General features: G+C 33.7%; 1 protein-coding gene across 2 annotated transcripts in view; it reads left to right on the top strand.

The window, feature by feature from the left end:
• The window catches only part of LOC110024959 (NADP-specific glutamate dehydrogenase), a gene marked incomplete at its 5' end in the record, with an annotated part of 39,372 nt that extends 26,096 nt beyond the window's left edge, over nucleotides 1–13,276 (top strand). The window contains 6 exon segments of one of the 2 annotated variants that reach the window (XM_020725164.1): nucleotides 5,389–5,479; nucleotides 5,821–5,978; nucleotides 6,098–6,189; nucleotides 7,625–7,705; nucleotides 11,146–11,219; nucleotides 12,861–13,276. In XM_020725164.1, the coding sequence (XP_020580823.1) occupies nucleotides 5,389–5,479; nucleotides 5,821–5,978; nucleotides 6,098–6,189; nucleotides 7,625–7,705; nucleotides 11,146–11,219; nucleotides 12,861–12,936 (572 nt within the window). 2 annotated transcript variants of the gene reach the window in all.
• Between the last annotated feature and the right edge of the window lie 3,513 nt (nucleotides 13,277–16,789).

Here is a 16,789-nt window from a genome sequence, read left to right as displayed (position 1 = left end):
CTACCCTGAAGAGTTGACCTGAAATATCAGAGCCTAAATCTTGAAATAAAAATGGATTTGTCATATTTTGACGGTCACTTGGATCTGGGCAAGGTCATCGAGGGGCTCCAGATGATGGAGTGTGTTTTTGGATACAAGGAAATCCCACCTAATAGAATGGTGAAACTAGACTCTAGCAAATTAAATAAAATTGTGTTATTTTGGTGGGTACGCCAGTGCGAGGGAAAGATAAGATCACTACTTGGTCCAAAATTAAATGGGAGATGCAATGCCATTACTTACCAATTCATTACCATCTGGATGCTCAAACCCTAGCTTTAAAATGGAAGCAACATCACTGGATGACCAACACGCCTTACAGACAAAATTCAACCTTAGAATTAAGCAAAAAAGAGTATGCTCAGGGGAGCATTCGAGACCTTACCTGAGGAGACACGGGTTCGGAGTGGAAAATAGGTGGAACCAATCCACATTCCCAAATTCCCCCCATCCGGGAAGTGTTTTAAGTGCCACAAAACTAGACATATTTAATCAGATTGCACAATCATGTGAATGATATCTTTCACTGATCAGAGAGTAGTTGAAGAAATAAACAGTGACACCGGATAGGATTCAAAGATGAGCCTCAATTTCAAGCCGACGAGAAAGAGACACTAGTGATTCAAGAGGAGCCCACGAGAGTGCCTCCCACTGGATTAGTCTAGGTTATTCTAGAAGATAGTGAGGTAATGGGTGTTCATGTAGAGTAAAGTTGTGATGCTTCGAGCTTTTTTTTAGCATGAATTGAGGAGCATCAATAGGACTGGCATTGGATATCCAAATGGGCCATAGGTTTGAGGAGCCTATACTATAAAGAGGGCAATCTCAGATAAGAGAATTTTAGGATTCCTTGATACATAGAATTCCTTGTGAGCTGCCTTTACTGAGCTAGATTTAACATATCAGAGATGAAGAGCTTTTGAGCTACTTCTGTAAGATCATTTGGTGTCATTTGGGTATTAAATTCAGTTCAACAGTTTTCTTACCAACAAATGGTCAGATGGGAGGGATGACCCACAGTGTTGGAAAGCGCCTTTAGAGATTTGCAATAAGATTCTTCAATGGGATCTAGGTTTTACTAGAGAAGAAGAAGAGGTCTTTCATAATCGGTCATAGATTTCCTCAAAGAGTTGATTCCTTCTCACATACTTGTTTATCAGATACGTTTAGTAAAGCATGAAAAATGGGTGAAACAGTTTACAAATTCTGTGGCTCGATACCAGATTCATGAGAATACTCTTTTATCCACATTGTCAGCTCATATTGTGCCAAAAGAGAATGTATACTTATTCTATTAGGATGCACTTTAGAATCTATAACAATAGTCCCTTTATAGGGATACTATGCCATTTTTTGTTATATTCAATTGGGCAAACCTGACGCCATACTACGAGAAGACATATGCTTTGACAGATGGGGTCGAAGCTCTCCTATCCTCAGGAGACTGATGTGGGAGTGCAACGTATATAGACGTCTTCCGCGATCCCACATACAGGGACCAGACACAGAATCATACCGCGACCATGCGACTTCAGTTTTCATGCCTGGAATGAATCAGAACAGGTTTTTTTCACGGTAGACTCGACTAGTCCTCTTGGGCCACTCCTCGCTATCCTATATTATATATTTGTGTTTCTGATGTATTAGGGTTAGTTGTTTCTTGTGTTTTGTTCAGGACAATCGTTGACATTTCATATTTCCCTTTGAGGGTTGTATCCGATGGAAGAGTAGCACTTGGGCTGTATCTCACCCCCAAGATGGTGACTATCCCCAACTACCCCTTCCCCGCATTCTTCCCTTTGTTGTCATAGCTGCCTTCCTTGCTGCAGCCGCCCGGGAACAACCCTCTTGGTTTTTCTCCGAGCAGTTTTCCTGCCGTCTAGAAGCCAACTGCTTGCCATCTTGGTTGCCACCCTGCTATGCCATCCCCACACCTTCCTCCACCTTCTCTCTGTCTTCTGCCTCATTTTTGCAGCCTCGTAAGCTCTTCATCTTGCTATCCATTGTTGTTCTAACCATTTGAACTGCTTCCCTGCAGCTTAGTTACTCTTTCAACACTTTTCCCAGCCTTGCCATTGCAAAACCATTCCCTGTGCCTCCTTGCTAATATCTCAGCTGTCAGAATCACCTCACTGCAGCCTAGTTGTTGTTCTCGCCACCCAACCTCCCCTAGCCGTTGTTTCTTCGTTGTCCAGTCCAGCTACCCCCATGCTACCACCTTTCCAAGCCCCCTGACGGCCACTACCACCACGGTCAAATCCACCATAGTTTGAGTATTTGTCTCGTGCCTGTTGCTATTTTAAATTTCCGGATGTCGTGCTATTTCAATTTTCCTTTCAAGCATATTGATTGTAACCGATTATTTATTTTCAGTAATAATATTTTCTTTTTTATTGTGATTGTGATTAACTCCGGATCACAAATTTAATTAAAAATTTGCATTGAGATATTCATTTACCTCGGAATCATCTCTAGTTGTACAAGTCTCATTTCATTTTGATTCAAAATCAAACTACTGGAAATTACCAAAAAACAAATTTTATTCAAAAACCCTAGCTTCATTCTTCTTTTTTCTTCCCCTTTGATCCAAACTTCCCGCTGTTAGTTCCTGCTTTTCATGGAATATGGAGACGTGGGATTCAAATGCTCAAGTATATATATATATATATATATATAGATATAGATATTCAATTAAATTCTTGTTACGGTTAGGCCAAACTTTTTAAGGAAATTGGGTTCCTTGGGATTCAATTTTGCTTATTTGAGTCAAGTTGGCCAACTTGTTGAATTGTATGCTTAGGTCAGGTGGCTTATTTAGGTTTATGCAGTATTAATTTGGCCCATTGAATCTTTTAAAGTAGTTTGGGTTCGGTTCACCTTGGATTAGTTTGAATTGCATTTAGTTGACCAAATAAGCTAACTTTATCTATTTAGGTCCATTTCGGCTAAACATTCAGTCATGGCATAGGCTGACAGTTCTCTAAATATACTAAACTACCATAAGCCCACATCAGGCTCATTTTGGAGCTGACTTGAATCCTAGGTTTGTTGGTTACTATGTTGTGTTTGACTAACTATCTCAATCGTCCTAAGCATATTTTAGTTTCTAGACTAGGTTAAATGGCTAAGTTCAATTGATTAAGTTTGGGTGATTGAATCCGATTAGATGATTTGAAATCATTTAGGTGATTGGGTTCTGAATTGTGTTTATTTTTGGTTTATTCAATCATCTAGGCTACCTTAAACTAGGTTTGGATTTTTGAAATCTCTTGTACTTAAGGGTCTGACTATATAGCTTAACTAGGAACATCATGGAGTAGGGTTAGGCTAGTCATGATAGAGTTAATTCTCTTTCTAAGAAATTTGCTAGACTATGTTAGGTTTGACTTTATAGCTTGACTAGGTCGTATTAATCAACTCAAGGTTATTACTGATTAGACCAAATTAGCTCACTAAGCTCGCTATGATGCACTTTGGACTACTCTAATGCTTACTAGAAGATAAGATTAGATGAAATCCTCTACACTAGAGGTTTCCTAAGCTACTATGCCTAAGGATTAGGTTACATTCAATCATAATTGCAGCTCGTCTTTAAGAGTTTTAGACCACCATAGAGAACTTTTTTAATCTTCTAACCAGCACTAAACCATTGATGTTAGATTACCACTAGATTTAATTAGACTTTGTGTAATATGGTTGGCTGACTATCCTAGGACTTTGAATCATCGTATGAATATCTGAACTAATAATGATCATCAGACTAACAAGTATCTTTATCATCCATGCACGTAAAGGCAGGACTGTGCCTGCTCTAAGAATGAGATCGACAAACACAACCTGACATATTCGGACATGTTTCCAAATGTGTGGGTATAAGAGATTGCCACAAGGTATTTAGATTCGTGCAAGAATGAGAACTAATAATATTGCTAATGTACTAACTAATGCAACTGAAAAATTTTATGTTCTATAAAGCCCAAAGCATTTTATTATGTTAACTATGGAAAAGTTTAAATAATTAATTTTGAAAAGGAGTAATAAGTTGTAAAATAAGATTGGTGGCGTTTTGGCACGGTTAAAATGGTATGACCTCTCCCTTATTTACATTAAAAAAATGTCAATAGTATGTAAAACAAATGTATGATTCTGTGAGAAGTATCCAACAGTGTCGTTTTCAAGTACCAGAAAAATTTTTAATTTATGAAACAGTACACCCCATTTTATGTGATGGATATGACATTTTGGGTCTTTTGGCACAGCTCCTTTTCTCTTAATTTAGATGATAGTCTCATTTTGTAAATGCTCAAGGCAAAATTTTGTACCCATTTTTTTTTTTTTTGATATATTAATCTAAATATAACATTTCAAGGATATGATATTTTGGGGTGTCCACATGTGTATGTTTGTGCAAGGTGTTTTTGACGTTTGCAATAACACTTCATAAATTTTTTTTGCTCCATTGACTATGGTCATATATTTCAATGCATTGCAGAGCTTTCATTTTCTCCTTTCCATGGGCACGAAGAAATGCTTGGGTAGGCTTGGGTAGGAATAGTTTCCCTTTTGCATATAGCATTAAGCCATGACATTGTTGTCTATTTGTTTAGGTGAATTAATTGTAAATATATACATTAAAAATTTAGGATGCTCTCTTGGTATGGTTTTTTATATAGAATAGTTTTCTTTTAAATTAATTATCAAAATCGATCCAAAGCATTTTAGATTTGTGGATTTTAATCCCAAATTTTTTTGGGTGTTCAAATTGAGCCCAAAACTCATCGAATTTAAGCAAATTTGGTCCTATTGTAAATTTTATTTTTTGTTTACATGAAAACTGAGGGTGGGAAGTTTTTCATAATAGTATTTTAAACTTTTAGAAACAATCTCACTATTTAATACAAGCTTAAACTAATTGAATTGATCCTAAAAGCTTCAATACACCCTTATGGAATGTTTTCCTCTAATTTTCATTTAGAGAAACAACAAAGTTGACATAAAGACTAAATTGATTAGTTGAACTAAATTGAACACTTGAAAAGGCTTAAAACGAAAATGAACACGGTAAGTCTAGAGATCATTTTGCTTACTCATATATTTAAAGCTTCTTTGATCCTCTCTTTGCACTCTAAGTCTAGGTAGCCACAAGGTACAAATTTGAGTGTTTATAAGATGGGAAAACAAGTCATAATTTTTCTAATGAAATCTATGTAATATTGGATTCCTTTCCTCATTTTCATTTAAGACCATATTCTATTTTGTCATTTCTCACATTTCACTGGAAGTTTTGTATTCTTGTAGGAACATAATTGTGTAATTTCTTGCATAATGATTGTTTTTGTTTCTTTACAGATTCAAAAGGCTATCTCGTCGATGATGATGGTATTGATTTCGTAAAATTTTCTCTCCTTAGGGACATCAAGGCTCAACAAAGAAGCCTTAGGTACATGCATTCCCTCATGTTCTCTGTAGATCTCCAACATCAAGGCACCAGCTACCTAACAGCAATTTCTGTGATTTTATTTTGTGGCATGTACATACATACCTCCCAATTCTTATGTTTCTACACATCTAAAACCTGAACTTTACTTTTTACATTTATACGACCCAAAAAATTCCTATCACATAAAAAAAATACCACTATTTTAACTATTAAACAGTGAAATACACCTTTTTCAAGCATAGGTAAGGTGGCATATATGTAAAAATTGAAGTTTAGGTATTAGATATGTAAATACATAGGAGTTAAGTGGTATGTATGTAAATCCTTCTTTTATTTTCTAGAGAGTACTTGAAGTCTTATCCTCGGGCCAAGTACTTTGAAGATGCAAAACCCTGGCAAGAGCCCTGTGATGTAGCATTCCCATGCGCTTTGCAAAATGAAATTGATCAATCTGATGCTGTTGCTTTAGTCAATGCTGGTTGTCGGATACTTATTGAAGGTGTATTTTATAAATTGATAAATTATATTTGATTTTTCAATCTTTTTTTAATTATTAGGAACAATTATTTCCTAATTGATTATAAATTTCATTTATGTTTTGTTTTTTTGGAAGAATAGGTTCAAACATGCCTTGTACTCCACAAGCTGTTGATGTTTTGAGGAAGGCAAAAGTTTTGGTTGCCCCGGCAAAGGCAGCAAGTGCTGGAGGGGTATGCTGATCTCCCTTTTGTTCTTTTGGGAAATTTACATGCGATGCACACAATTCTTATGTATTTACATTTGTCACACTTAAACTTTGATATTTACATACACAGTAGTTTTTTGCTTTAAACCTATGCAGAAAATTATGATAATAATGCTATTTTTAATGTGATATTAAATATTTGGGTGATATGTGTGTAATTATGAAAGTTTAGCTGTGAGACATGTAAATACATAAGAATTGCTATTATGAAAATAACCTTTCTCTATTTGTTGCATCGCATTCTTCTATAATAATGAGTGCCCTATCTATAGAAGTTTTTGGCTATTCAATGAAATTGCTTGATGTGAAGATTTTCAGTCTTGCAATTTTCTTTTTCTTTGATTATCTGGCTCTTCTTTTCATTATTTTTTGCACTTTTAGTGATTATTTATTTGAGTGATTAGATTTATTCAATCCTGCTATTTATGCCTGTTATAAATTCTGTTCATGATCCTCAATTCAGTTGTGGTTCTTCTGCTTGATTTAGAAAACCTTGTGGTTGATTATTGGAGATTTATTATTGTTTAGCATATTTAAGTTTCGGTTTTAAATGGTTCTTCTTATTTTAGGAATAATTGTTTCTTTTGTCAGTTTTTTTGCACACGAATCCATTCATCAAAAATTTCTTTCGCATTATACATTGTTTTTGTATTTTGAAAGATTTTGCATATATACCACTCAATTCCTATGTATTTACATGTCTAACACCTAAAATTTAATTTTTACATATATTCCTCATTACCTATGCATAAAAAGGTGTATTTCACTTTATAAAAATCAAAATGGTGATTTTTTAAATGTTATATGAAAGATTTGGGCGGTATAAATGTAAAAAAGGTAATGTTTAGGCGTTAGCTATGTAAATACATTAGGAATTGGGTGGTATGTAAGTAAATGCCCCTTGTATTTTACATTGCACAGCATCACAAACAATTTTGATTTTTTTGGGAAGCCCATGACTCTATCTTGTATTTAATTTCTCTGTATCATTTGGTCAAGTACCTGTACTCATTTGTTAATTTACATTTATATGGTCTGGATCAGGATCTACTTGACTAATTTACTATGTCTAATAACTGTTTAGTACGGTTCTCTTGTTAAGGTACGGTTTGTTTGGGATCAATTTTATTTTTTGTTTCTGTTTTTATTTTTTGTCTTGTTTTTAAAAATATATTTGTTTATTGTATTTTTTATATGTTTTTATTTTTTTGTTTCTAAAAATAAATTCAAGAATAATCATATCTTAATCAAATATTTCAAATACGTTTATTTTTCAAATAAAAATATAAATAAAATAAAAAATAAAAGTGATCCCAACTCCTTTAAGATAGAAAATTTTTTTAGGCTTGAGAATTGGTAAATTTCTTTGGATTCCTTAGCTCTTAGTTATTGGCTTTCAGGTTGCTGGAGGGGAACATGAGCTAAATCATGAATACAATTTGATGCATTGGTCAGCTGAGGATTTCGAAACTAAATTACAGGTAGCTCACTAATTTTCGAACATGTTGTTTTTTAAACCCTCATTTATTTTTGGTAAATTTAGATTCATACCATACAAATTTACCATACAAATCTTATGTATTTACATATCGAACACCCAAAGTTTGATAATTACACAAAAAACACTTTGTTTTCAATCTTTTAATCCTCATTTCTTTTTGGTAAATTTACATGCATACCACACAATTCCTATGCATTTACATATCAAAATGCCCGAAGTTTGATATTTACACTTTCAACACATTGATGTCATCTACTTATGCATGACAAGATGTATTTTACTTTTAAAAAGATAGTGATAGTGGTATTTGAGATGTGTTATTTATGATTTGAGTGGTATGCATGCAAAGATGAATATAGAAGTGGCAAAATAGTCCCAACTCTTTGCAATGAGTCATATTAGTCTCATTGATGAGGGGCTTGTTGTGACCATGCGGGAGCGGGGCTTTCCTGCAGCGGGATCGTGGGAGCGGTAACTCTCGCTAGTGAACCGATTAGCCCAATTGAGGCCGGTTCAGGGGAATCCCGGGTCGAGCGGCCCGAATGAGAATCTTGACGGGCATGCCCCGTCCCGTGCCTTTTCTGCATCCCACTTTCTTCGCATTGCCGCCAATCCCTTTCCCCTCCTTTCTTTTTTGTGTTTTTTTTATTGGAGCTTTCCATTTCTATTTTCCCATTGTGAGAGTCTTTAAATTGTTGTTTTCTGAATGTAGGGTTTAGATTTTGTTGTGTTGATTTCAGATTCCTGCGTGGAATTATTTTTCCCTTTGTGGGTTGTATTCGAGAAGTTGGTGGTGCTCTGACTGTATTCTACTCCGAGGTGATGATTGTATCTACTCTTTTATCTTCCCTTCTGTTTCTCCTCCACTTTTCTTGGCCGCCGGCTGCCCCCAACAGCTTCTCCCTGCACTGCGGACCCCCTTTCTGCTGCCGCAACCTGCTGTCCCGCCTTTTCAGGCTCCCTTTCGGCAGCCCTCTGGCTCCCCTACAGCAGCTACTTTGCTGTCCAGGCCTTCCCAGCTGTTGTCCCCCCTTTCCAGCTTGCTACCATACCTTCCAAACTACCTCCCAATCGCCCAACAAACTTTCCCTCCATCTTAACCCGTTGCCTTCCTCCTCCAGTTCACCTTCCAACCTCTGTCGGCTCTCTCCCTTATTCACCCTTGCTGGCCCAATCCTTCGGATCCACCGGGCCAACCTCCACCACCCTTGAGATACACTTTCAAGGTGTTTTGATTGTGTCGTTCTATGTTTTGGTGATGTTATTTTCTATTTGTGTGTTGTAACCCAATTTCACAAATAATGAAAGTTGCTATTGTGGTTTGGGTCTTTTCTTCCGGTATCATTCGTAGTTCATAAAAGTATCAATTTAGTCATCGAAATCCTTAAATATAAGTTGAAATAGGCCCCACGTAGAACTATTTTAGCCCCAATTTATTGAGTTTGGGGACTAATTTGATATTTTTATATACTTTGAGCCTAAAATGACACCATGTAAACAATCAAGAAACTAATTTGGCTCTTTACTCTAAATATGAATCTTTAGGTGTTAGATATGTAAATTCATAAGAATTATGTGGTACATTGGTATGCATGTAAATGCCCCCTTTCTTTTTGGACTGATTTGGTGGATTCTATATTGTTTGTTCTTGTATGGCTCTTCTAGTAGTCAATAGAAAAATCTATATGTGCATATTATTCGAAAGACGATTACATACATAGCACTTGAGCATTGCTATTTCGCTTCTTATGCCCAAATAAACTATGATTAATTAGTTCCTATGTATTTACATATCTAACACATAAACTTCCAATTTTTACATATATGCCTCCTTACCAGTGCATGGAAAGGTGTATTTCACTTTATAAAAAATTAAAATTGTGGTATTTTTGATGTGATATGAAGGGTTCGATTGGCATAAATGTAGAGAGTAAAAGTTTTGCTGTTAAATATGTAAATACATAGGAATTGGTGGTATGAATGTAAATGCCCATTATGAAATTTCTACCCCATGCCTTTTATGGCTGTCCCATTCACAAGTTTGTTTCTATGTCTAGCATCTCATAGGATATCCATTCATTGTGTTTGAAAATTGGTTGGTGGGTTCTAAGGGCACCTTCAGAGAAATGATCCGTTGATTATTGTAAATCTTCCTTCTGTCAATTCCTCACAAAAATTATACGATGATATGCCTAATCAAGAGGAGAAGCAAAATGACCTGTGATGATGGCTTAAGCATGTAATTTTTTTTAAAAAAGAAAGATTTACATATTTACCACACAATGCTTGTGTATTTACATATCTATTACCAAAACATCAGATTTTACATATATATGGCACCTTATCTATATATAAAAAGGTCTATTTTACTTTTTAAAAGTTAAAATAGTGGTACTACTGTTGTGATATGAAAATATTGGAGTAGTTTAAATGTAAAAAGTAAAGTTTCGGTGTTTTATATGTAAGTTTATATGTAAAATATATGGGATTTTGGTGGGTTGTATGTAAATGCTCCCAAAAAAAAATCACCATCTCCAATGAAAGGTGCAAGATATCTTGATGACAGACATGAGCTGAATTGGATTCTCAGTTTATTTTATATGTAAATATATGGGAATTTGGTCGGTTGTATGTAAATGCTCCCCAAAAAAAATTACCATCGCTAATGAAAGGTGCAAGATATCCCGATGACAGACATGAGCTGAATTGGATTCTCAGTTTAAACATGCGAGGAGATATCGCAAAAGTAAACAATAGCATCTTCACATCTATCTTAACTACACTTCGGTTTTATTCCGTCAATAAGGAAGATTTACAAATATACTTATATCCCAGTTAATTCTTATGTATTTACATATCTGACGCCTCAACTTCAATTTTACACTCGTTCCACTTTACCTGTATTTCACTTTTTAAAAGTTAATTTTACAAATATACTTATATACTAGTTAATTCTTATGTATTTACATATCTTACGCCTCAAATTCAATTTTACATTCATTCCACTTTACCTGTATTTCACTTTTTAAAAGTTAAAATGATGGTATTTTCGATGTGATATGAAATATTTTGGTCATATAAATGTAAAAAAGCAAACTTTAGGTGTTAGATATGCAAATACATAAGAATTTGGTGGTATGTATGTATGTAATTGCCCCTATATATTAACATTCTCATTTCTACAACAGTCAATTTTTCTATAAATGGCTTTTCTTTAGTTTTCGTTGACCTTCCAAGTCTTCATCATTCTAATTTTTCTATAAATCGCTTTTCTTTAGTTTTCGTTGACCTTCCAAGTCTTCATCATTCTTTTCACATATCACTCTTGAGGCAATTTTTCATTTTAACCCTCTGTTATTAACTTTATTGATTTTATAATTAATTACAACGCTGGTTAAAATTGTTTATTTTGGTATTCAGGACATGATGAAGCAGACATACGAGAGATCACTCAAAGCTTCTAGTGACTATGGCATCTTGAAGGATAGCCCTGAGTAAGTATTCATATCATTATTTTCTGCAGAGTTTATGTAGAACTTTACATGGAATTCATAAATTTATTGTAATTTTGACTTTAGCCCCTCACTTTTTGACAAATATCACTCTTGGGCTAAATTTAAATTTGTCTACATATATATAATCACTACAAGGTCAAACTATTAAAGGTTTTTGAAAAAATAGGGAGTATGGTATAGTTTTTCCATAACAACAGAGGTCTATAAGTGAGATTCCAATAATTATGAAAGACCAAAATGTAATTTACCCAATCTTAATCATTGTGCATTTTCATGCATATCATTCAATTCTTACGGATTCACTTATCTCATACCAAAACTTTCATTTTTACGCTCTTGGCACCGCACGCAATTCTTTCATACCACATCAAAATAACATATGATAGTTTAGGTGTGAGATACGCGAATCCATGAGAATTGAGGGCTATGTTTGTAAATTTCCCTTTAATCATTAGGTTTCATTTCGTCTTTCAATTGATGTAACTTTATACTTCAATGTTTAATCTACTTTTTTTAGTCATTAGTTCTTAAACATCATGAAAGTATTATAAATTTAAGGGGCATTTACATGAATACTACACAATTCTTATACATTTGCATATCTGACCCCGAAAGTTTTGAATTTACATGCATAACACTCAAATCTTTGACATCACATGAAAAATACCTCTATTACACCTTTTTATACACAACTTTTTAATATTGAGTTGTTATAGATGTAAATATGAAAATTTAGGTGTTAGATGTCTAAATGCAATGATTTTGATTAAGAAAGGGATCGTAGGGAAACTTTTCCTATAACTAGTTGTAGTTTTTGGTAAAAGTGAATGTTGCATTATCTAATTTGTCCTTACTAATTGCATCATTTGATTTGTATTTTGCACTTTGGATTCCAAGTTTTGTCATTAGTGGATAGTTTAGGACATATTTGAGATCACTTTTACTTTTTCTTTTTATATTTTAAAAATACATGTATTTGGTCTATTTTAAATTTATTTTAAAAAAATAAATACTTTTTTTATCATGAATAAACAAAAGGAAGATTTCCATACATACCACTCAATCCTTATGTATTTACATATTTAACACCTAAGCTTTAGTTCTTACATACCTACCACCTTACCGATGCACGAAAAGGCGTAATTGCACTTTTTAAAAGTTATAATGGTGGTATTTTTTACGTGATATGTGATATTTTGGTGGTATAGATGTAGAAAGCAAAGTTTGTGTTAGATATGTATATATATATCGGAATTGAATTGTATGTATGCAAATATCCCCGAACAAAAATAATATATTTACATCGGGTTCGCAAATCTAGCACACTTTTTCATCCTTCTTTTCAAATTCTCACTCAAATATCAAAATTCATGATAAAACCCAAACCCATATTTTTCATTTTTATCAAATTCTCAGTGTTTTGATTGTTGCACACGTAAATACATCCGTTCACTAGTTCAAACTTATCACATGTGTGCTAGATTTTATAAGTAGTAATATATATATATATATTTAGAACGCCGAATACACTTTATTTCATGCCTAAATAAATAAGTAAAAAATAAATAAATTTGCAATGAAATCTAACTAAAATCATTTTTTTTATCCCCTTCCATGCAGAGCTCTTGTTCATGGTGGAAACATCTGTGCTTTTCTTAACCTTGCACAGGCTATGAGTGACCAAGGCTGCGTTTGAATAGAATGATCTCTCTCTCTCTCTCTGTGCAGCTTCAAGTTCGCCATTAATGGAGGTCAGTGGAGCTTGCTCTCAACATTCAGCCTGTCAAAAATGGCGGCTTTTGCTGGCCGAGTCTTCTGTAACATAGAAGAAGCTCTCAGATTATATCTGGTACAATTTCGCCATTCGCTTTGCACTATCCCTATTGTGAAACATAGTGGTCAGTAATAAATTTAATCATTATTTAATTTAAGAAAATGTGAATCTTTTGTAAAAATTCATCTATTTTGTAATTTATGCTCTTTAATCTCTGTTTTTTTCGTTAATTTCATTTTTCCTTTTGGATAATTACATTCAAACCACTCAAACATTGGTATTTACAAATTAACCATCCAGATGATTTTTTTTTTATCTACCGATCTGATGTATTTATACGTGTTAGATAAGAATGAATGAATTTGAAAAATAGATGGAGGGGGGTTGATTTGTAAATATGAAGTTTTGGTCTGCATGTAGTGAGAAAATATTGCATCAGGACTCCGCACGTAGAGTTACGTGCGCAGTCCAATGAAATCAAGCCATCTGGCAGTGACAAAAAAATATATATATGTCTGGTAACACGAGAATATTTCTTCCATGTTATTCAGGTGTTCTTGTATATTATTCAAGTGTTAATAATGTGTTATTGTGTTATTATAACACAGAGAATATTCTTATAACACAATAACACCTGAATAACCCCGAATAACAGGGGGGAATATTGCCGTGTTACCGGGCTGATTTTTTTTTCTGTCACCTCCACGTGACCTGATGTCATTGGACTCCATGCGTAACTCTACGTCACGAGTCCTGATGCAATATTTTTTCGCATGTAGTTGCATGAAAATATATTGTTTTAGGATTTGCTTGGTTGATATTCTATATTTGGGCCAGTGTCATTTTGTTTTAGAATTGATGCATTTGCATGCATACGAGCTAATTTTTTTTTATTTACATATCTAACACTTAAAAAACTTTATTTCTTAGATTTACGTCAGCCAAAATTATCATATCAGACCAAAAATGTTATTTTAACATTTGTAAAGTGAAATAAACTCTTTTCATGCATATGTAAGGTGCATGTAGAAACTGAAGTTTAGGTGTTAAATATGTAAATAAATAGTTTTTGAGTGGTCTTAATGTAAATCATTCTTTAAAATAATGACATTATTGTAACTATGAATCAATTCGCTCATTCCCCTCATGTAATGGAGCGATTATTGCGTGCAGAGAGCGCACGCAGCACTGTCATACAGCCGCGATGTGCGGCGGGGGGGGTCGTAGAGCGCGCACACGCAACACTGTCATACAGTCGTGATGTACGTTATGATTATCATGCAATGAGCTTAAGTGCTCAGTGAGATAAATAACATTAGAAAAATACCTCTATTACACCTTTTTATACACAACTTTTTAATATTGAGTTGTTATAGATGTAAATATGAAAATTTAGGTGTTGACACTCAAATCTTTGGCATCACATGAAAAATACCACTATTACACCTTTTTATACACAACTTTTTAATATTAAGTTGTTATAGATGTAAATATGAAAATTTAGGTGTTAGATGTCTAAATGCAATGATTTTGATTAAGAAAGGGATCGTAGGGAGACTTTTCCTATAACTAGTTGTAGTTTTTGGTAAAAGTGAATGTTGCATTATCTAATTTGTCCTTACTAATTGCATCATTTGATTTGTATTTTGCACTTTGGATTCCAAGTTTTGTCATTAGTGGATAGTTTAGGACATATTTGAGATCACTTTTACTTTTTCTTTTTATATTTTAAAAATACATGTATTTGGTCTATTTTAAATTTATTTTAAAAAAATAAATACTTTTTTTATCATGAATAAACAAAAGGAAGATTTCCATACATACCACTCAATCCTTATGTATTTACATATTTAACACCTAAGCTTTAGTTCTTACATACCTACCACCTTACCGATGCACGAAAAGGCGTAATTGCACTTTTTAAAAGTTATAATGGTGGTATTTTTTACGTGATATGTGATATTTTGGTGGTATAGATGTAGAAAGCAAAGTTTGTGTTAGATATGTATATATATATCGGAATTGAATTGTATGTATGCAAATATCCCCGAACAAAAATAATATATTTACATCGGGTTCGCAAATCTAGCACACTTTTTCATCCTTCTTTTCAAATTCTCACTCAAATATCAAAATTCATGATAAAACCCAAACCCATATTTTTCATTTTTATCAAATTCTCAGTGTTTTGATTGTTGCACACGTAAATACATCCGTTCACTAGTTCAAACTTATCACATGTGTGCTAGATTTTATAAGCAGTAATATATATATATTTTTAGAATGCCGAATACACTTTATTTCATGTCAAAATAAATAAGTAAAAAAAAAATAAATTTGCAATGAAATCTAACTAAAATCATTTTTTTTTATCCCCTTCCATGCAGAGCTCTTGTTCATGGTGGAAACATCTGTGCTTTTCTTAACCTTGCACAGGCTATGAGTGACCAAGGCTGCGTTTGAATAGAATGATCTCTCTCTCTCTCTCTGTGCAGCTTCAAGTTCGCCATTAATGGAGGTCAGTGGAGCTTGCTCTCAACATTCAGCCTGTCAAAAATGGCGGCTTTTGCTGGCCGAGTCTTCTGTAACATAGAAGAAGCTCTCAGATTATATCTGGTACAATTTCGCCATTCGCTTTGCACTATCCCTATTGTGAAACATAGTGGTCAGTAATAAATTTAATCATTATTTAATTTAAGAAAATGTGAATCTTTTGTAAAAATTCATCTATTTTGTAATTTATGCTCTTTAATTTCTGTTTTTTTTCCTTAATTTCATTTTTCCTTTTGGATAATTACATACTAACCACTCGAACATTGATATTTACAAATTAACCATCCACATGATTTTTTTTTTATCTACCGATCTGATGTATTTATACGTGTTAGATAAGAATGAATGAATTTGAAAAATAGATGGAGGGGGGTTGATTTGTAAATATGAAGTTTTGGTCTGCATGTAGTGAGAAAATATTGCATCAGGACTCCGCACGTAGAGTTACGTGCGCAGTCCAATGAAATCAAGCCACCTGGCAGTGGCAAAAATATATATATATGTCCGGTAACACGAGAATATTCCTTCCATGTTATTCAGGTGTTTTTGTATATTATTCAAATGTTAATAATGTGTTATTATGTTATTATAACACAGAGAATATTCTCAGAACACAATAACCCCTGAATAACTGAATAACACTGAATAACACGGGGGGAATATTGTCGTGTTACCGGATCAATTTTTTTTTTCTGTCACCTCCACGTGGCATGATGTCATTGGACTCCACACGTAACTCTACGTGACGAGTCCTGATGCAATATTTTTTCGCATGTAGTTGCATGAAAATATATTGTTTTAGGATTTGCTTGGTTGATATTCTATATTTGGGCCAGTGTCATTTTGTTTTAGAATTGATGCATTTGCATGCATACGAGCTAATTTTTTTTTATTTACATATCTAACACTTAAAAACTTTATTTCTTAGATTTACATTAGCCAAAATTATCATATCAGACCAAAAATGTTATTTTAACTTTTGTAAAGTGAAATAAACTTTTTTCATGCATATGTAAGGTGTAATAAATGTAGAAATTGAAGTTTAGGTGTTAAATATGTAAATAAATAGTTTTTGAGTGGTCTTAATGTAAATCATTCTTTAAAATAATGACATTATTGTAACTATGAATCAATTCGCTCATTTCCCTCATGTAATGGAGCGATTATTGCGTGCAGAGAGCGCACGACAGCTGCGATGTGCGGCTGTGATCGTAGAGCGCGA

This window comes from Phalaenopsis equestris, unplaced genomic scaffold (assembly GCF_001263595.1).
Source record: "Phalaenopsis equestris unplaced genomic scaffold, ASM126359v1 Scaffold000282, whole genome shotgun sequence".
Lineage (NCBI taxonomy): Eukaryota > Viridiplantae > Streptophyta > Magnoliopsida > Asparagales > Orchidaceae > Phalaenopsis > Phalaenopsis equestris.
Note: the sequence above shows the minus strand (reverse complement) of the source record. Positions and strands in the feature narration are given on the sequence as shown.